This window comes from Ananas comosus, linkage group 2, assembly GCF_001540865.1.
Source record: "Ananas comosus cultivar F153 linkage group 2, ASM154086v1, whole genome shotgun sequence".
In the NCBI taxonomy this organism is placed as follows: Eukaryota; Viridiplantae; Streptophyta; class Magnoliopsida; order Poales; family Bromeliaceae; genus Ananas; species Ananas comosus.
The window spans coordinates 14,294,249-14,315,866 of NC_033622.1; the positions used below are offsets into that span (position 1 = coordinate 14,294,249).

The window sequence follows — 21,618 nt, forward strand, 5'->3', positions numbered from 1 at the left end:
TTGCAAAATATCGAAATAATGACAACATTTTGGGTTTCAATCAAACAGTGCTAGCTTCTATAATGAAGATTTAGTCATTACTAATTAAATTGAAGCACAATTTGGGACTGTGTTATGTATGATGAAAAAGTAATTAGTTTTCGTAAATAATATCATGTTGTGCAACCATTTCACCGGAAAATAAAAAAGCATATTTGTAAGTACTTTGTTTAACTCTTTTCCGCTCTTTTTCGCTTAATAATATTATGTGGCTCTCGATACCAAACGAGCTCTATACGCAGTATAAAAAAGATACAACAGTGAGTGTTGGTAGGCAGGGGATCTGTATAGAAGTTGGGCCCAAGCTAGGCCCGATTCTTATCGGATTAAAGCCCATTAGATAAGGCCCACTAATAATTACAACTTCGCCATTTACACTTGGTATTTTATGGAAAAGTAAAACGGTTGGTAAAGGGATTATAGTGGGTGAATTATTAAGATAAGGATAACAACCCCTGTTGTTTTGCGCTTTCTTACTTTAGTACCATGTGATTTAAATAATATTAATTTAATATCTCGTGGTTTTATTTTTCCCTTTTTCTCAGCTCCTCCGTTAACATTTCGTTAAATTATATACAAAAAACTTCAGATACCTCACCTAAGTTTTTCGAATAATCACTTTAATATCTTTTAGTTTTAACTTTTTTACTGATTTAATGAAAAAAAATAGTGGAGAGAATAATAAAAAGAGAAAAATAAAATCATGAGGTAATAAATTGATACACTTTAAAATATAGAGTATTAAAATAAAAAAATGCGAAATCATATGGGTGGTATCTGATGTTTTTCTATAAAATAATCTAACAACCCCTATTTGACTACATGTAATGAAATGGGAAAGGATTCAAGGATTTTAAACATTCTCGAGGTATTGTAAAGGCTTGAATTGTAAAGGGTAAAGAATAGTTTAAGAAATATGTTATGGACTTATTCTATATAAAGCTTCTCTTTTAAAATCTCTAGAGCGTTCGAACATTGACCACGGACAAGGTTATAAAGTCATTTCATCTTCATTCGATATTCAATAAAACTATAGCTGGTCCACTTGGGATTGTGACCTATCTAACCCCAATGTGCAAAATGGAGGTAGGGAGAAAGTATATAAAAATATGTTTATTTATTTTTTGGTGGGATTATAAAAATATATCATAATCGACTCATTCATATGTACGGAATACGATAATATTTATGAAAACAAGCAGAATATTTTTTCCATTATACTTTAATAATATCTTTCTATAGTTTTAAATAAAGTCTAAATTGATGCAAACACAATATTTTTTTATTGTACTCTCTCAACATACATAACGTAATTTTTCTGGAAAAAAAATAAAAAATAAAAAATAAAAAGATAAAAGTTTAGGGTGAATTCCTCAATCAACTATAGTGCCTAGTTTGGGAAAATTTTTTCAAGGTTTCTAATTTTTTAAAAACTATTTACTGTTAAAAATCAAAAGTTACAAAATATTAATTAACATAAAAACTGATGTGGCTGTTTCAGAAATGCATAACATTCGGGGTATCTCCATACATTTTTACCAAAAATAAGTGTTTAAAATTGTAAATGTACTTCGCGAGGACGGAAAGTCATCCCACGTTTCTTCTAACATGCGTCGGTCAAACCGTCAATATATTCGTTGACCTGCTGAACCCGCCCAAGCACGCCAACCATATATAATAAAAAAAAATGTGAAAGCTAAAATATTTGCATGAAATCTAAATAAGTGATTGTTTGAATAATTTTTATTCTTTTTAATGCTTTAATGATGCAAAATAAAGAAACATAAAAATCATTATTATGTCATACAATTTAACATGATATTAATCAGAACAAAAAATTCTGACGAAATTAATGACTAGAAAATATCATTTTTTTATTTTTATTTTTATTTTTTTCTCTATTTTTATATGATCAAATTTTAATTCAAAGAGACAAACATAATTTGACATACTAACTTTTCTCTTTTTTTTTGCCTTCTCTTACGATCTCTCTATCCAAGTAAGTGTAATTTTCGTGGTGATGCAATGCTTTTTTGTTTCTAGCACTAATCAACCATTGGAATTTTCCTATTAATTGAAAGCTACATTACACCCACTCACTTACAAGGAAAGTTCCTCTTTGAGTACAACTTCGCGGAAACATCTCTCCTCTTTCCTAACACCTCTCTTTTTTCTAAAGTCGCATACGTTTCTTCTTCTATTCTTCCTCTTATTCAATTTAATTGACACCTATTTTGGCCTCTTATAAACATACTCTCCCTTATAAACACCCCACACCTCCTCTCTTTCTCTCTCTCATGCATCAACAGCACAAACTGTATACGTACACCAACCCATCATCAATGGAGAAGGCACCTCAAAGCACCTTTTGCCACTCTCTCTCATTAACCGAGCACATCGTTTTCCTCTTCTACAACACCATATTCATCTGGCTCACCATTCTCAATAAGTTCTCCGCGCGGTTCCTCTCCCTCCTCCTCCCGCGTCACCACGAGGAGCTCCACGCATGCGCTGCATCGAGATCGCATCATGCGGAAAAGAACCCGCCGAGTAACCGAGGAGACGATCTTGCGTTGTTGGGAGGAGATGTGGAGATCATCCTCGATAAGATGGGAATACGTTGCGAGCTTAACGGAGAGCGGTTCAAGGAGAAACTGCGCTTTGACGAGCTCTCTACTATGTTCGAAGAGAAGGAGCCGAGCATGGAGGAAGTTAAACAAGCTTTCGCCGTGTTTGACGAGAACAGTGATGGGTTCATAGATGCTGTGGAGCTCATGAGTGTTCTCTCTAAGCTTGGGTTTAAGGATGGGGTAAAATTAGATGAGTGTGAGAGGATGATTGCGTCTTATGATGAGAATAAGGATGGTAGGATCGATTTTAATGAGTTTATCAAGTTTATGGAGAGCAGTTTTTGCTGAATTTTTTTTTTTTTTTCTTTTGGGTTCTTATTTCTTTATGTACATTTTTTGCCTTTTCTTGTAAAAAAGAAAAAGGGCGAGGAAATAAGAGAAAGTTGAACAAATTAAGAACAACAGTTGGAAGGAAATTTGATTGGTTAACGCGCGCGTACAAGTCAATAAAATTGATTCATTAATCTTTAGTCTCTGGCATCTTTTGTTGAACAAGATATATATTTGAAGAGAAACATTATTAGGTAATATGCTACAACTTGATGTAGAACAGTTTAGATACAGCACAACATGCAATAAGTAAAAAATATAAGAAAAAGAATGATTAGTCTCCAATTGATTAAATGGAATTAGCTCAAAAGAAGTCGTAAATTAAAACTCCCTACGAATATGGCCAAATTGTAAACTCCTAATGAGAATTTTCAAACGTTGAAAATCACTAGATGGCAATTAATGTATTTTGACCAATTATCATCATTAATTTGTCCAACCACGTGTGCAAAATTGCAAATCTCTCCTAATCTTTAGCCAGGTTGCAGATTACTATCTGAACTTTGAACTTTCAGTATTCCTTAAAATCTTTAAAATCAAGGTATTCTCTTTTTCATCATATGATAGTCACGTGTTAGTGTTTTAGGAAAAAAAAAATGATTATTCTAATGGATTCTTTGTAGATTAATTATTGCCATGTTGGTAAATCTATGCAGCCGCATAGCGTACCTAGCTTGGAATACATCAAAATCCTAGCTAGGAATACATCAAAATCTTATATTAAGCATGCTAATTAATATAAGGGCAACTCAAAAAAATTGAACTTTGAAATGTCCATGCATAACAGTACTCAGTATCTTATTCAGCATCATCTATCAATGGTATCCTTCATGAATAGTATATTACTAGTGTAGAGACCCGCGCAATACAGCGGGTAGATAATAAAAATAAATTTTAATATTTTAATAAAATTTATATTTACAGCTTATAGGAAGCTATATCATGTTAAGCATACTCAATTTGCATGACTAAATTCAGTTGTTAAAAAAATAAAATAATAGCTAGAAGCATATGAAATACATAAATAATAACTTAACGTATCTAGCTAAAGAAAATTTTGGTTAGCGTCTCAGGCTCCAATCTCCGCATCATACTTTTTAATCTACGAAAGAAATTTTGCCCACAACAGTGTCTACTCAAAAAAATGATCATAATATAAAAATAAAACAAAAAACATCAATCTTAAAAAATTAATATTTTTTTGGAGCACTTCTCTTACTCATCCAAATCTCATACATATTCTTAATCTTCAGCTGGTAGTTGCTCCACGCGCCGAGTCATTTCTGGATTTCTATTGTAACCTATGAACAAACACCTCAGCTGCATCACCAAACTGCGATATCTAAACCGATACAGCCTTGCCATCACATCAACCACAGAAATCCTTATTCTTAAACAATTTGATTTACCAAGAAGTTCTTACGATTCTTGAGAAGCGAGCTCCCACGCAATGTCGCCGCGAAGAGGAGGCTAGGACGGCGCTCCCCTCGGCCTAGTTGCTGGCGCGTGCGAGCCGTGCGAGGAGGCAGCCGAGGCGGCGGCGGTTCACGGCGAGCGACGGCTCCGGTGCAGACCAACCCAGCAAGCACTTATATTGGCCGCGGCAGCACTTTACAAGACAGTATTTTTTGAAGGAGACAACGTTCTTCGCATGTTCTTCTTCTTTATCATCGTCATAATCTTTGTTAACACAATGAGATAGAGAGAAGGAGATGAGTGTGGGGCGAGAGATTAGATGATAATATTTCTTTTTGCATGAAAAATAACATGTCATGCAAGAAAGAGGGGGTGAGGGGATTAATGGGGGAGGGGAGTAGATTGGTGTTACAAAACTTACTAATTGATGAAATATAATGCATGTAATTAAATATGGAGAAGTGAAGGGTTGAGCATTTAGAAGTGGAGATTAATGGTGGAAGGGAGTGGATTGGAATTACAAAGCTCACTAATTGATAGAATATAATGCATGTAATTAAATATGGAGAGACAAAGGGTTTAGCATAGCATTTAGAAATAAGGATTAATAGTGGAGGGAGTGGATTGGAGTTACAAATCTCACTAATTGGTGAAATATAATGCATGTAATTAAATATGGAGAAGTGAAATATAATGCATGTAATTAAATATGGAGAGGTGAAGGGTTACGCATTTAGAAGTGGAGAATAAACGTAAATTTTATATTGGGGATTCATATAAGAGATAGATATTATCTATTAACCTAAGAATGAAGGGTTTCTTGCCACGTGGCAAGAAACATTGTGGATTCATTATGTTTAATAGATTATTACTATTATTATTATTATTATTTGGATGTAATAATATATTTTTTGTGGTTTAGGACCGTCAATGAGCCGAACACGAGACGAGTTCATTAAATTATTGAACTGAAAAATACAGCCGTATTTAGATTATTTATTAACAAGTCAGACATGAGTTGGCTCACGAATAATAAATTATATTGTTAGTCTTATTATTAGTTAAAAATTAAGTTGAAAAAAGCTAAAAGATTAGAATCTAAATTTAATAATTGAAATTCATAAATATTAGTGTCTTTATATTGGATTGGCCGAAAATTTAAATAGTAGAAGCTTTATATANATATATATATATATATATATATAATTATGCTACTATACTATCAATAGTACCAAGCCCTTGGTACTCTATACTTGAATGCAATCGGTAGCAAACGGGCTCTATTGCCACTCATTTATTTTCGATGATGGAGCCTCCAAATCGACGATCGACACCGTTGAATATGATCTATACCACTTGAAGTATTTGAAAATCAAATTTCAAATCTTTTCGACATTATTGACTTAATGATTAAATGATTTGAAATTTTGTAATTTTAATAGTCGATATAAGACGTTTTCTTATTTGACAGTGTAAAAATATTTAAATCAATTGAATTTTGGTTAGAAAATTTCTTAAACTATTTAGAACAAGATTTATACTCTCAATCTTGATTATAAAATTTCTATCATCACTTTTTAAAAGATATTCATTCTCAGCCGTTCATTTTTGTGTTTACTTGATAGACAAGAGAACAGTATCGAAAAAATATAAAATTTGATATCTAGATATTTCAAATGGTATAGATCATATATGTTTAATGGTGCTGATCATCAATTTGGAGGTTCCGTCATAAAAAACAAATGGATGACAATGGAGTCTATTTGCTACCAATAGCACTTTAGCTCAATTATATATATAGTATGATCTAACGGATGAAAATGGTCAAAAGGATAAATTTAACGATAAAAAATTTATAAGTACTGATGAATAAAAAAGAATTTATACTCATAAGAATATATATATATTATAATATATAATATATATAGCGATATATATATTCGAGCAATGTCGAGCCGAACACGAATAACTGATTTCAACTCGTGTTTAACTTGTTAAGACCACGAGCTAAAAAATTGAGCTTATTTTATTAAAAGGCGATCGATCTGAGCCCATTTCGAACTGAATGAGTCGATCGCCACCCCTACTGTTTACTCTGAGCTTTTCTCGTCACGTACGCTCTTTTCGAGGTGCTCATGTGTCATCCCCACCTGCTAGCGCTTTTGATCCGAAAAAAGTAGAAGAAACTTAATCGTGTAGTTCTTAATTCGTTTTGTCGAGCCAATAGTGGATCCGAACAGCCGCACCCGTTATAATGCGCTATCGAGTGCGTACCCCTCCCTTATACACTAATTACTAACAGCGATGATGGAAAAGCGCTACTTGGTCGAAGCTACAACAGCAGGAACACCGAACACCATTTACTCCGAATCGCCACACGACATGTGCCCTCATGGTAACATTTATTAGCGGCCAATCCAAGCAACCAAAACGCGCCGGATCCAACAGAGAGCTCTGAGCCTCTGATCCAATCGGTCCATCTCGTAACCCAACCCAATGTGGTCCCTCACAAATAGAAATTGGGTCCGACTTGTTTTAAGCCTAGTGGGCTCAAATATCTGAGCCGTAGACATTGATCCCATTGGGCCCAAACATTTATGGGCCTTCACATAATGTAGTAAGTGCCAGATTGCTCGTATTTGTACGGTACTAACGTATTGTGTTCAAAATTCTCGTCCAGCGAAAAAACATCTCATACCATGAAAAAACAATAAGGTGAAAAAGTGGACGAGAATATTAGGAATTCAAAGAGAAGACTCAATTTCTGGAAAAAAAAGAAGAAAAAAAAAATCTAGAGATTCTAGGTGATGGTGTGGGCAAACAATTTCTTGGGGGAAACGTAGAAACCGCAGATGGTCCAAAAGGAATCCAACTAGACTCCTCGTAAAGATCTTCTCACACGGATCATGATCTGCTGCGACGAAATCATGCAACGCAACGTGACTGAAGCTGCTACGAGATTTCCTGAGGGATTCGAGCGTCCTTTCAGAGCCAGATGCATCCAAAGTAAGAAAGAGACCCTCTCTCCTCCCTACAAAGGTTTGGTGGTTGGTATCCGAGACTCAAGTTTGAATTCTACTTGATTTACATTTCCAGCTAAGTTTATTTCTAAATGAAATAAACGAAGCAGGTAGCGTGCTACTTATCTCTCAAAAAACAAAAAAAAAAAAAAAAAGAAAAAAAGATCGAGGATGCTTCACTACACCACATTTCTATGCTCATTGCATGATATACACGGTTGGTTGATTGCATTGGAAAAATGTGTGAATACACGATTACGAAAAATATACAATAACACAGTTCTTCTGTCGTAAAATAATAATTTGACAAATTACTACGATATAGCTTGTGCAAAAAGGCTATGCTTACAAACTGCACTCTCTTGATACGCCTAGGTTCAACCAGAGTGCTCCGGAGGTATTTCAAATGATCGAAACCCTTTAATGATCCCTTAATTTCATATCTTTCTCCGAAAACACATATACGCCTTAAAACATCTTTCAATTTAAAGTACATTTCGGTAAGCAGAAGAGGAAATTCCCATTCAAATTAACCAAATTTTGGGTCAAAAAGTGGAGACCAAAGAATCGTCTTGGGAAAGATGCTACGCTTGCACATGATGGTGCAAGGCAAGAGAAAACACGCCTTCAATGTGTGGCAGTAAAAAGGTTTCCTCCAAAGGAGGCCGTATTAAAAGTTCAAGACCATAATGCAACTGCTACCAGGTTGTTGGGGCACACTTAACTACCTGCCCAGCGTAATGAAGTAAACAGAAGTGCTTTAATTCCTGCGCGCATTTATGTTCATTAATTAATAACGACCCATAGAAGGACAGTATATACAAATCAATCAATTTTATTTTTCTGAATAACTTTTTTTGTAAAATAATTTTCTTTTTATGTAATTTTGCTACTTAAAGAGTACCAAAATGTTCATTTTGACAGAAAATTCTAAATTTGTACGCTTTTTGTGAANATATATATATTCTAGCTCATTTGTTCACAAAAAGCGTACAAATTTAGAATTTTCTTTTTATGTAATTTTGCTACTTAAAGAGTACCAAAATGTTCATTTTGACAGAAAATTCTAAATTTGTACGCTTTTTGTGAACAAATGAGCTAGAATATATATATATATATATATATATATATATATATATATATATATATATATATATATATAGAGTTGAGCTAGAATACTATCGATAGCAAACAGGCTCCGTTGCCACCAATTTATTTTCAATGATGGAGCCTCCATATCGACGATCGGTATTGTTGAACATGATTTATACCACTTGAAGTATTTAGACATCAAATTTCATACATTTTCGATATTGTTCTCTTATCCATCGAGTGGACACAAAAATGAACGGCTGAAAATGAATATTCTTTAAAAAATAATGATAGGAGTCTTGTAATCAAGATCAAGAGAATAGATCTTATTTTAAATAGTTTAAAGAATTTTCTAACAAAAATTCAATTGATTTGGATATCTTTACGCCGTTAAACGAGAAAACGCCTCATATCGACCCTTAAAATTACAAATTTTGAAACCCTTTGATCATTAGGCAAATGATGTCAAAAAGATTTGAAAATTCATTTCTAAACACTTCAAGTGGTATAGATCATGTTCAACGGTGCCGATCGTCGATTTGGAGGCTCCATCATCGAAAACAAATCGGTGGCAACGGAGTCCGTTTGCTATCGATAGTATTATAACTCAACTCTATATATATATATATATATATATATATGAAAAAATTTCTATATTTTAAAATTTTAAGTTAGCAGAAAATAATATTTTTATATTTAACACTCTCTCTCACATCTGAGCTTAAAATTTTTTAATAAGTCATGACATAAATTTGAATTAAATGAAAAAAATCAATTATACTAGAAGTCTTATCGTAACTCAAACTCCAAATTTTCTGCTCTTATATCATGATGAATAGTACAATATAATTAGTATTTTCTAAAAGTTTAAACTAGTAAATAATGATATTTAAATATTTGTATATTTAACAGGTATCAATTAACTCACTGGTTGTTAATTGGTTTCCTGATAAAAGTTTACTTTGTTTTAAGTACATGGGAGGGCAATCTATAGCTAGTACAAGTAGCCCTACATAAATTTAAGCACTTGCCAGCTTATTCTGTAACAGAGGACACATATTCTCTCTCTCTCTCTCTCTATCTCTCTCTCTCTCGTAGAACGAACTTATCTTAGACGCTGCGAAAGATGATGTGCGGTTGGATATGCTCCAGTATTGGTCAAATGAAACCTCTTCTTTAGTCAAAGAACACTTCAAAATGGGTCAGATTTCGAAATATACGCACATCAGAGATTCCTGACTCATTTAAGCATTTTTATACGTGCATATTTATTACAAACTAAGAAGAGCTTTCAAATTAAGGGCATGTTTGGGTGATGATTAGAATAAAAATAAAAAATTAAATTAAATTGATTTGAAATAAAAATGAAATAACGAATCATCCAAAAATATTTGGTTCATTATTGGAATGAAAATAGGAATGAAAATTTAAAATTTGTGAGAAATGATTTTAATTAAAAGAGAGAAGTAATGAAGGGAGAGGAAGTAGGTGTTGATAAAAGAAGATTTTGAATAGTTTACTTTGGAATGAGTCAATCCGGAATTCAAAGTTGGATTGGATAATAAATGGATTTGGCCATTCCCATTCCAGAGTGGAATGGAAATCGGAATCCGATTCCTATAAAACAAACGGTAATTATCGGAATCAATAAATTACATTCTAATTCCATAGTCTAAAATAGATGAACCAAACATGCCCTAATATTCTTGAGATATAGTATTAACCAGAAATTAGTGCCATGTTTCTTTGAAAGGTAAACTTTTTATGGAACCGACCGTCCCTAAAGCAAGTGGCAAAGAGTTTGGTGGTCGGTACCCGAGACCAAAGTTCAAATCCTAGTTAATTCACATTTCTAGCTAAATTTATTTCTAAATGAAATAAACGAAGCGGGTAGCGTGCTACCTATCTCTCAAAAAAAAAAACTTTTATGGACCCAAAGCACATAACAAGCGAGAGCCGTTAAATTTTGATGGCCCAAATACATCACGCTATTAAAATTTAAAGAGTCAGAATCTATCTATTCTGAAATAAACTTATAAAGCAGGTAAAAGAAACACAAAATAAGCAGCATAAGTAACTTCCGATAGAATCTTATCATAGAAAATTAACTCAAAGCTTCATAGATATGGTTTCAGTACATAATTAATACCGCACTGGAAGCCCAAAGCCAATCGCCTCACTAACTTTCCGAAAAGCTTCCAGAAAAAGCCGGCATTGAAAAAAAGAGAAAGCACACAAATTAAGAAGCTAATTAACTTCCTAGCAAATTGGCGGGTGGTATATAGGAGTCCACCTCTTCCAATTTTCACCAATAAAAAAGCTACAATAGTCCCATGATCTCCTAACATCCTAAAAAGGCCCTAAAAAAAAAAAAAATGGCACAAAGTCCAGATCTAATAATCTAACAATCTAATAATCTAATAATAATAATAATATGATGATAGAAAGGCCATTCAAAATAAGCCCTTCTCATGTATAGCTTCTACTAATAAGGCACTATATTATAAGATGATCAATTGAATTGGGCCCCGCTGAAGGTTTGGCCGAAGGACCAATCGGCAGGGGCCGCGTCGTAGGAGACGNTAGCTGGTGATGGTGCGGCCGTCGCTGGCGGTGACCTGGAAGGAGAGGGACTGGCCGTCGAGGTACGAGTTGCTCTGCCAGTTCTGGCCCCAGTTGCGCGACATGGGCTGCCACCCGGTTCTCGACCCCTTCACGGACACCGAGTGCACGTCCCCGGCCCCTCCCACGTTCGTGATCAGCACCAGGTTGAAGTACGAGTGGCCATTAATGGTGAATCGGATTCCCCCCTTCTTCCTGCACGGGATCCTGCACACACACACACACAAAAAGCAAATTAAGAAGAAAATTATAATGTATATATATATATATATTTATAGAGTTCGGCTGATGTACTATAAATAGTATCAAATACTTGCTGCTATTAAATTTTTTACTTTTAAATCTATTGATTTGATCATTTTCATTCTGTAGATTATGTTATTTCATCAATCATCTACACAACTCTAAAAAAATTAGAAAAAACTTCAAAAAAACCCCTGTGATTTTACACTTTTTTATTTTAGTACCATATGATTTAAAGTGTATCAAGTTAGTACCTTGTGATTTCTCACTTTATCACTTTAGTATCCCGTGGTTTAAAGTGTATCAAGTTAGTACTCTGTGGTTTTACACTTTATCACTTTAGTACCCTATGGTTTCACATTTTATCACTTTAATACTCTATAGTTTAAAAAACTACAGTAAATTAATTTGATACAAAATTAAAACCACAGAGTACTAAAGTGATAAAGTGCAAAACCATAATGTACTAATGTGATTCACTTTAAACCACAAGATACTAAAGTGATAAAGTGAGAAACCACATGGCACTAACTTGATACATTCTAAACCACACGGTACTAAAGTGAAAAAAATTTGAAACCAAAAGAAAATTTTTTGAAGTTTTCCTAAAAAGTTATTATAATCATGATCGCACGTTCCTTGTCCGGGCCAGAGAATATACCGAAAACCCAATAGTAATAACGGCTTTTGCTTCGCTACTAATAGTAGTATTCATACTTCCTGATATATGTGTTGTAATTTCTCATAAAATTTCAAAATCGAGGAATAATAATAGGAGGAAAAAAGAAAAATATTGAAAGAAGTAAAAAAAAAAAAAAAAGAAAAAGAAAAAAGACCTTCTGTAAGCAACGGGGACGATGCCGGCTTTGTAGAGGGCGATGCGCTGGAAGACGGGCTGGGAGAGGTCGAAGTGGGGGAGGGGAGGGTTGCACCAGCCGCCGGCGTCGTTGGGGAGGGCGTCGTTGGGCGGGCAGAAGTTGGTGGCCGTCACCACGGCCGAGCCCGGCAGGCACCAGCCGGGATCCCCCGCGCACCGAATCTCGAAGCACGCCCCGCAGCTCAGCCCCCCGTCGAACAGCGCCGTGCTCAGCGCCGCCGTGCTCGTCCCGTACCCCTGGCTGTACAGATTCCCATACCCACACGCCCCACCTATACATATATATACATATATACACATATATTAAGGAATACGCACAATGAAGTAGATCGATCGAGAGGAGCTAGGTGGCGGAATAATTAACTAATTAAGTGCTCATAATCATTTGCGTGCGTACCCATCGTGCCCGAAGCGTCGCCGCCGCCGTAGAAGGTGGCGTGGGCTCGAGACCACCCGACTCCGCCGTGTCCGAGCCCGTTTACCGCCGAGGGAAGCAGCATTGGAAGAAGCGCTACGAAGAAGAGCCCGAGAGAACCCATTTCCCTACAAAATAAGATCATGTGGGTTTCGAGATTATAACTGTTGGATTGAAGATAAAACGTAATGGAAAAACAATGGGGCGAAAGTAGTACATCAGGGAGAGGATCGAGTAGTGAAGAATACCTGAGATGGTTTGATGGTGTTGTTTTTCTTTCTTCTTTTTTTCGGGTGGGTTGGTGTGGGGGGAAAGGGGAAATAAATAGATGAGCTGAAGCGCACTCTTTTGGAGTTTGGAGCCGAGTTTAATTGTTCCTTTTTTTTAAAAAAAATTTGGATAGTTACTAATTTACTATTGGACTGTCAAAATGGCAAAGCAGACCGCTGCTTGAAAACTGTACGGGCTCCCGAGAAAGAAGTGATTCAGATTGTGTCAGTCTTACAGGCGTGATATACAACACCTGCACGGAGAAAACAAATATATATATATATACTTTTACAAAAGAATAGGATTCAAGTTATCCGTATATTTACCGACCGTCCTTAGAGCAAGTGATAAAGAACTTGATGGTTGATATTCGAGATCTAAATTCGAATTCTAATTGATTCATATTTCTAGCTAAATTTATTTCTAATAAAATAAACGAAGCGGGTAGCGTGCTACCTATCTCTCAAAAAAAAAAAAAAAAGTAAAAAGAAAGTTATCCATACATTTATAACCAAAATATGAATCTTAAACTTTAACATCTCCCAACTCCAAATTTAAAACGAATTTTAAAATCCTTAGTAGATGATCTATAATAGAATGTACAATTAATATCACGAGCTTAGTACGAATCATAATTGATGCATCTCAAATCACCAAAGAAACTTCCATTAAATATCATGGCTTTAAACGTGCATTGATGCAAAACATATCAACAACAAGATCTATCTCTCCCCCATGTCTCACACCGTGTGCACATGGGGTGTGATATATGAAACTCGTTAGTGGCCTTTAATTCGAGAAGATGACAAACCAAACTCATTTATTTTATCGCCATTAATTCCACCTGTTCTTCTTCTGGTTTGGTGGATCCAAAGGTACTAAATAGACTCTCTGGCTCGGCTACTTCGCATGTGGATATAAATAAATAAAGCCATGAATTAATAATTGCTCTTTTCTCTTCTCTTTACCTTTCGCTGTTAAAACCTTACAATTTTACCATTCAAAGCCTGTAATTATACAGTTAATAGGTTCATTAAGTCTTGTCAAATTTTAAAAATAATATTTAAATAATTAATTTCGATGAATCTAGTGTTATTGATGATCGACAAGTTTTTAGTGTATCATTGAATTGTGTTTAGATGACGAGCACATATATACGTACTGTTCGATCATTTATAGCCATTTACATTTAACCACAACATCTTGTTTTGGGTAATATAATTAACAAATACTTTGTGAACATTCAACTGTTAGAAGTACCAAAAATTACTAGTAATGAAATTATAATTTAGATTTTTGCTAAATTAAGTTTAATATTCTGCAACCGTTGGAAAACACCATAACTAGTGAAAAAAAAATCCATGCATGTTATGAATATGCGGTGTTCGAACAAACTGCATGAACTGCACATGTGATTCCCTCTCATTCTTTTTTAATCATTCATCATATTTGATACTTTGTGTAATCCTAATCAATATTAACTTCTAAAAAAGTCAAACCGCTTACAAAACAGGTCCTTCAATTACTAAATCGATGAAGCGGCGGTCAAATCGTAAATTACAATAGAATCGTGGCATGATATTTAAGGTCGATTAATGACAAGAAAGTGGTCCATTTTATCTATGCATTTTCTGCCACATATGGACCATGGAAGTGCATTAATTGTATGCTTTGGTGCAATGACTACTTAATAATACAATTGAAGGACAACTCCTTGTTTGCCAACACAATATATATATATATATATATATATATATATATATATATATATATATATAGTCCGGCTACTATACTATCTATAGTACGGGAACTCCCGTACTATAGTATTATTTTCGATCTTCGGACGTTTAAATCAACAATCCACACCGTTAAAACTATTCGGGAGCTCCTATATATATATATATAGAGTTGAGCTAGAATACTCTCGATAGTAAACGGGGCATTTTACTATCGAGTTGTTTTCGATGATAGAGCTTCCAAATTGACGATCGGCTCCGTTGAACATGATCTATACCACTTGAAGTGTTTAGAAATCAAATTTCAAATCTTTTCGACATCATTTGCCTAATGATCAAAGGGTTTCAAAATTTGTAATTTTAATGGTGGATAAGAGACGTTTTCTCGTTTAACGGTGTAAAGATATCCAAATCAATTGAATTTTTGTTAGAAAATTCTTTAAACTATTTAAAACAAGATCTATACTCTTGATCTTGATTACAAGACTCCTATCATCATTTTTTAAAGAATATTCATTTTCAACCATTCATTTTCTGTTCACTAGATGGATAAAAGAACAATATCGAAAGTGCGTGAAATTTAATTTCTAGATAGTTTAAATGGTTTAGATCATATTTAACGGAGCCGATCGTCAATTTGGAAGCTCTATCATCGAAAACAACTCGATAGTAAAACGCTCCGTTTACTATCGAGAGTATTCTAGCTCAACTCTATATATATATCCTCTATGCTAATGGTCGAAGTTTTCCAAGATAGCTCATGATCAGAGTTAAAAATTAAAAAAAAAAAAGAGAGAAAAAAGGACACAAGGCGACATGCAGTAACCAGCGGCGACTACGACGTATTAACTTTCACCTCTCCTTTTGCATTTTGGAAGATGGGGGATATTCGCGGAGAAAACTTTGTTAATTACCGCGCAAATTACCGCGCAAATTATTTGATGTGAACTATTTTGCGTCAAAAGCTGTTGAGATTAGGGTATATACATCCTTTTAGTCGTAACATTAATTAAAGTTCACATATATAATAATATAAACATTGCCTCAGGAAAACGTATAATTACACAGTAAAATCAAACCTCTGAAGCTCAAGTAACTACTAGAAAAATGGATGATATTTGGGATATTTGTATGTTTTTACCAAAAATTCAACAAAAACTTGCCGCGTAGCTGCGATATCTCTCTCTCTACAAGCTCACAAAGAACCTGCATGTGGTCCCTCCTGCAATGTTACTGATAAAAGAAAAGCACAAGTTCTCACGCCTCCAAAGATATCATGCTCTCTGATTTGAACTCTCACTCCCGCCCACTCATTCAAACTCTCTGTAGATGACAACAAGGGAAAAAATACACACCCACAGTGTAACAATGTCGGGCGCCAATTCGTGCACCTCATTCATTCGGAGTGTATATATATTGTTGAATATAAAATTATATAAACATCATTCTTTAACAACTTAAGCTGTTAGAGTATAATATTTTTATATTTAACATATATGCTCTATGCAACTCTGTTCTCTTTTTCTTTCTTTTTTTCTTTCTTTTTTTATTTTGCTTCAAATATTTTTTTGAGAAAAAATATTTTGCTTCAAATATTAATCAGCAAAAGCAGCAGCAGAAGAAGCAGAATCATGCCAAGTGCTTTTGGGCTAGGACCAGGGCTCGTATTGCTTTTCGGTGTAGAGGGTCCGGCACACTGTTCGGGGTCGCACATGCCGTGTCTGACTAAGAGATATGCAACGTGTCGCTGCCTCGTGTTGCTAAGGCAAAGGAACGTGAGATTTGGGGCCCACCGCTAGCCCATGAAAAATTTTAAAACGCATTGGTCACTAATCAATCTTAGATGGTATGTATGGCCCAGAATATAACAATTGTCCCTCCAAATTTACCCATTCCATGGTATTTACAAAAAAATTATATATATATATATATATATATATATATATATATATATATATATATTTATATATATATATATATATATATATATATATATATATATTTTAATGAGACATTTAACGGCCTGTATAATATTAATGTGTTGTGACCACTGAGCCTAGTTCTTCTGTGTGACGCGCTTTTGTGCGTGACGGAACAAATCAGGAAAATAGTTTATGCCTCCTTAATTACTTGAAAATCCACTCCTTCAAAATCGTCATTAGTCGAGTAATAATTGTTCCTTTCACGAACGTCGAGCCATGGAATCACTTGAGTACCAAAGTCCATTTGCTTGGACCGATTACACGAACCGCCATATCACCATCAAATGTTTATTTATATGCCCAATGAAATTAAAGCGAGCACACGAACGTACACGCACAGCTACAAACTAAGATTGTCGGCCAAAAGCCTAAAAAGCACAAATTTCGCCCAAGCGTTAGTACAGTTGATTATTCTTCCTGCAGTTCGCAGTTGACAATTTTGCCGAGTATCCGCCTGCAGTTCGCAGTTGACAATTATGCCCAGTATCAGCTAAATTGCGTTAGAGCAGTGCAACCACCCCCCTCCATTCTGGAGATTTCTTTTGCCACTTAGATAGCTGTTTGATCCTTACGAGTTACGACATACTGTAAGGTAGCTCATGTATTACACTACTACATTTGCCTCGTTAAGTTTCCCTCAGAAAAAAGACATTATATATATAGCCTATAAATTTCCGATCGAGGCTTGTTTGGTCCTAAAAGACCTGAAACACCATTATAACAAAGCACACTAATTTTCAGCGTTACCAAGGATAACAAACTACGAAATAACAAATCCAGTGTTTCAAAACTAAAGGTGAAACAGCACAAAGCGAGACGCACCTGGTCTTGAGGTCTCACACTGGGTGAGAACGAGGAGGAATTGTGCTTAGGTGTATCAACTAACAATAAACAAATCATTGTAAACACAAGAAAATCACAAGTTACTACTAATAAACTCCCCCTTGGAGAAGACTTTCATGTAGCACTTTTGTGATGTTGAAAATAACAAAGGACGTTAAACAGTTCATGAAGAGTAGTAAGCAGGCTGACCCGAGGATGTCGCGGGAGGCCATGCATTGGGAGGAGCCCCGTAAGGAGGCATCGGCTGCGAAACTGCCGCAGTGGATGGAAACTGGGAAAAAGGTGGCGGTGCATATGTTTGGCCAGGAGGGTACGAGCTTGTAGTCGCTCCATAGGCTCCCCCCGGCATGGTAGTAGGATCCCAAGCCGGCATTTGCCCATTAGGGATTGCCGATGGAGCACCAGCGGCAAATTCGTTGCCGCCATACACTGACGCAGCCAGAGGATCACTTTGCCAGCTGGTGGTAGGAACACCAGGCAAGCCTTGAGCTTGCGGAACTGATAGTGTGCCCTGAGTCCGTAATAGTGTAATCTCAGCTTCTATCGTTATGTGCCTGAACATAACAAGTATCAACTCAGGAATGATAAGCGAAAAATAGATACTGAATAGAAAAAAAAAAAAAAAAAAAAAGGTGTAAAGAAACATACATTAGGAGACAATCAATAGATGGACATGAAAGGCACGGTCGCTTATTTTTTCTTGCTGACTTTTCATGTTGTATTCTTTTTCCTACATTGTTTTTATTTCTTTTGTTACCTTGACAACCCAAAACTAATTAATTTGTACCTTTACAATCAGATCGGTATGACGAGAGTATGTTAGGTGAAGCTTAAAATAACCACCATCATAGATCCTCCAAAGCTTCTTTAGCAACAGCCGCTGTCGTCATATCTGAAATGGCAAAAAGAGGAGTGTTAATTAGTCCCCCTGTACAACAGCCGCTGTCGTCTCTTAAGTGGATTCAAGAAAATGCATCTGGAGGCAGTAAATTTATATATCTGGTCATTTGGTAGAAGACTGATTTGGCCATGACACGATTTAGTGGCAAATTTTAGATATAACTACAAAACTGACAAACCATGGAACTACAACAAGAAACTAACGGATTATGCAAATCGTTCAACTTTCAGAACACGTGGCAGCACAAACTAAACAAAGATCAGGAATGGATGGTTTAAATAAATCTGGCAATATGCACTAGGTACAAAGGTCCCAAAGCTGCATTCATAGTTTCTATAAATATCAATCCGGATGAACACATATGGGCATAACAGTCATACCTTCATTCTGCTAATATGTGAATGAGACCACTAAACGGAGAAGACCAAAAACAACACAAAAGGTATGGAAAGCTCCAATGAAAGGCACTGTCAAGGCATTAAGTTCCGTATTATGCAAGACCAAAACAACTCAAAATGAAACCCAATAAATAAATATGCAGATGTAAAATGCATGTACAGAAAAACAACCAATATTTTACATCCACTCTTTCATTTTGGCATTGCACACAACCAAAAGGATTCTGAAAATCTAAAAGGCCAACTCCCATATAAAGATGCATGTTTACAAGTTGCCCATGAAGAGATCGAACAGAGGGATTGATAAGATTAAATTCAATTTGGCAAGCATGCACATGCCAAGATCATAGACATAGCAAAGGCAACTTCATCGGATAAATTATGTGCTTAGATATAATTATCGTCTATAAGGTCTCTATTCCATCAACCTTATCTCACTAAACCAAGGAAAAAAAGGAAGAAAAAAAAATCTTGCGATTTAAGGACAATTTATTCTAGTCATTGAGTACAGGTTTACTATTGTGTCTTAAACAATATCGTTGACTCGTAGTGAGTATACATACAAACAAACCATGTAATGCCCAAAACTGATGTAAATAACTGTCTTGAGCATTGCGGCTTTTTCTGCTTGGCAATAAATACAGTGATGCTACCTAATGTATCAACAAGAAAAATCCCCTTGTGAGGGAGCAAGTACTTGTTTTTTCAGCTTTTGGAGTTGTTTCTCCATTATAAAACACAACAGCTAGATTGTATTGGGGTGGAAAGTTAAAATCCATTGAAACCTCTGCTTTTACCACAGCAGAAAGTGATTAGAGCTGATTTTAATAAGCAAATCATTATTGCTTTTTCACATAGCTCTATTTTTAGAAGTTCAAGTGTTCAACCAAGTTAGATGGGACCTTTGTTGAGAAAGAAATGAATCTCTTACACTCTGTTTCTAATGCTCGGCGCAGGAAAGCACACCCAAACCAGGCTCAGGCTTCTGAACTCCTCTTCCTCTCATCACCTCTCTTATATGCAACATATCATTCCATCTTCCAGCTCCAGCATACATGTGCGAGAGAAGAACGTAGTCACTGCTGTGATCAGGCTCCAACTCTCTGAGATGCTCAAGAACTCGCTGGCCAAGTTCAATGTTCCCGTGAACTCGGCACGCCCCCAACAACGTCCTCCACACCACCGCATTCCCCTCCATCGGCATGCTCCTTACAAGCTCATATGCTTCTTGCAGAAGTCCGGCTTTTCCAAGAAGGTCGACCATGCACCCATAATGCTTTATGTTAGGAGTCACACCATAGTCCCTCCTCATCATGTTGAAGTACATCCGCCCTTCTTCCACAAGCCCTCCGTGGCTACAGCTGCAAAGAACTCCTAAGAACGTAATGTCGTTCGGCTCTTGGAATTCGCATTCTTCAAGCATCTTATTAAAAAGCAATAATGCCTTGTTGACATGCCCATGCAGCGCAAGTCCTAGTATCATCGAGTTCCACGAGACGATGTTCCTGCTCGCCATGTTGTCAAACACTCGAAGCGCGCTTTCGATGGCTCCACACTTTGCGTACATATCGATTAAAGAGTTGGAAACAGATACAGTTTGGTGGATTGTGTTGGAATGAACCCATCTTCCAAAATCCAGAGCGCCCAATTCCGAACACGCCGAGAGAGTCACAACCAACGTAGCCTCATCGGGATTGAAACCATCTCTCCTCATCCTAAGAAACATCCTCAACGCCTCCTTGTACTCGCCGCAGCTCACGTACACATCAATGAGTGTATTCCACGAGACCAAGTCCCTACTAGTAATTTCTTCAAACACCTGACTCGCAGCGCTAATCTCCCTAAACAATCCATACATATGGATCAGTGTGTTGCAAACATATACATTCGACTCCAATCCATGCTTCACAATGCAGCAATGGATCTGCCTACCCAATTCAACGGCCGTCATGTGCCCGCAAATCTTGAGAAGGAATGCGAAGGTGAAGTTATCGGCGGCTTTACCGCGCTCTCGCATTCTTTTAAAGAACAACAGCGCATCCTCGTCTCTATCGACTCTCCCCAATCCTCTAATCATGGTGTTGTACAAGAACCCATCCGGCCAATTCAATTGTTCGAACACGAGAGACGCGTAATCCATCGATCCGTTCTCCGACACGCAGCAGAACGAGATTAATCTACCGATCACGTACACGTGTTGATCGAAACCGGCGGAGATGATCTGGGCGTGGATCTGAGAGAGTTCTCTCATGGTGGAGCACGATTTGAACAAGGAAATTAGAGTTTCCTCCCTGGAGTCGTGGGAGTTTTCGTTGAGGCATTTCGTCGAACACGTTGGGGGATGCTGGTGGAGGACGAAGGGAAGGGACGATGATATGCCTCTGAGGAATCTAAAGGAGAGCTTGTTGAAGGAGGTGGAGAGGAGCATAACCTGGAGGAGTTGTATGCTTTTAAGTGCTTTGGATTCTATCACGATGCGTTGAAGGAGATGATGCCACACGAGGAGTCGAGGTAATGCGTTCGAGTTTCGACCCTTCTCCCTTGCGTTTCCGCATAAACATATCCGGTGCGGACATTTGTTGACGCAGTTTTAAGCCACACCCGCATAGCCATTGAGGTCCGAAATGGTCGGGCCCATTTTACTTTTGATGCAGCCCAAGATGCAGCAGCCCAAAATTAATGAGAGTGAAATGACGTTAACTTTTTGGGCTTTGGTTCCCTGAAATTCCAGTTGTTTGGCAGGAAAAACGTAAATAAAAAAAATTTTTTTAAAAAAAACTCTTATTAATGCCAGTAGTGTTCTA

The 21,618-nt window shown here is 36.4% G+C and overlaps 2 protein-coding genes and 1 pseudogene across 5 annotated transcripts; 1 reads left to right on the forward strand and 2 right to left on the reverse strand.

Annotated features, from left to right (window-relative positions):
* LOC109724851 (probable calcium-binding protein CML30) lies at positions 2,314-3,098 on the forward strand. The gene has a single exon (XM_020253795.1). The coding sequence runs from the start codon at positions 2,337-2,339 to the stop codon at positions 2,955-2,957; it is 621 nt and encodes a 206-aa protein (XP_020109384.1). The 5' UTR covers positions 2,314-2,336; the 3' UTR covers positions 2,958-3,098.
* Positions 10,625-13,017, reverse strand: LOC109706796 (annotated as a pseudogene).
* Positions 16,930-21,439, reverse strand: LOC109706795 (pentatricopeptide repeat-containing protein At1g59720, chloroplastic/mitochondrial-like). Of its 4 annotated transcripts, XM_020227794.1 has the most exons (5): positions 19,746-21,439; positions 18,303-18,407; positions 17,705-18,069; positions 17,495-17,553; positions 16,930-17,376 (listed from the first exon to the last, which is right to left on the reverse strand). In XM_020227794.1, exon 1 carries the CDS (start codon positions 21,240-21,242, stop codon positions 19,755-19,757), a length of 1,488 nt encoding a protein of 495 aa, XP_020083383.1. In that variant the 5' UTR covers positions 21,243-21,439; the 3' UTR covers positions 16,930-17,376; positions 17,495-17,553; positions 17,705-18,069; positions 18,303-18,407; positions 19,746-19,754. The 4 variants fall into 4 exon arrangements, with proteins under 4 accessions (XP_020083383.1, XP_020083381.1, XP_020083382.1 ...); XM_020227792.1 differs by having other exon boundaries at positions 17,495-18,069; XM_020227793.1 differs by having other exon boundaries at positions 17,368-17,553.

Bases quoted from the DNA above. Each gene is read 5' to 3' on its own strand.
- LOC109706795 (XM_020227794.1), bottom strand. From the start codon at position 21,242: ATGCTCCTCTCCACCTCCTTCAACAAGCTCTCCTTTAGATTCCTCAGA.
- LOC109724851 (XM_020253795.1), top strand. From the start codon at position 2,337: ATGCATCAACAGCACAAACTGTATACGTACACCAACCCATCATCAATG.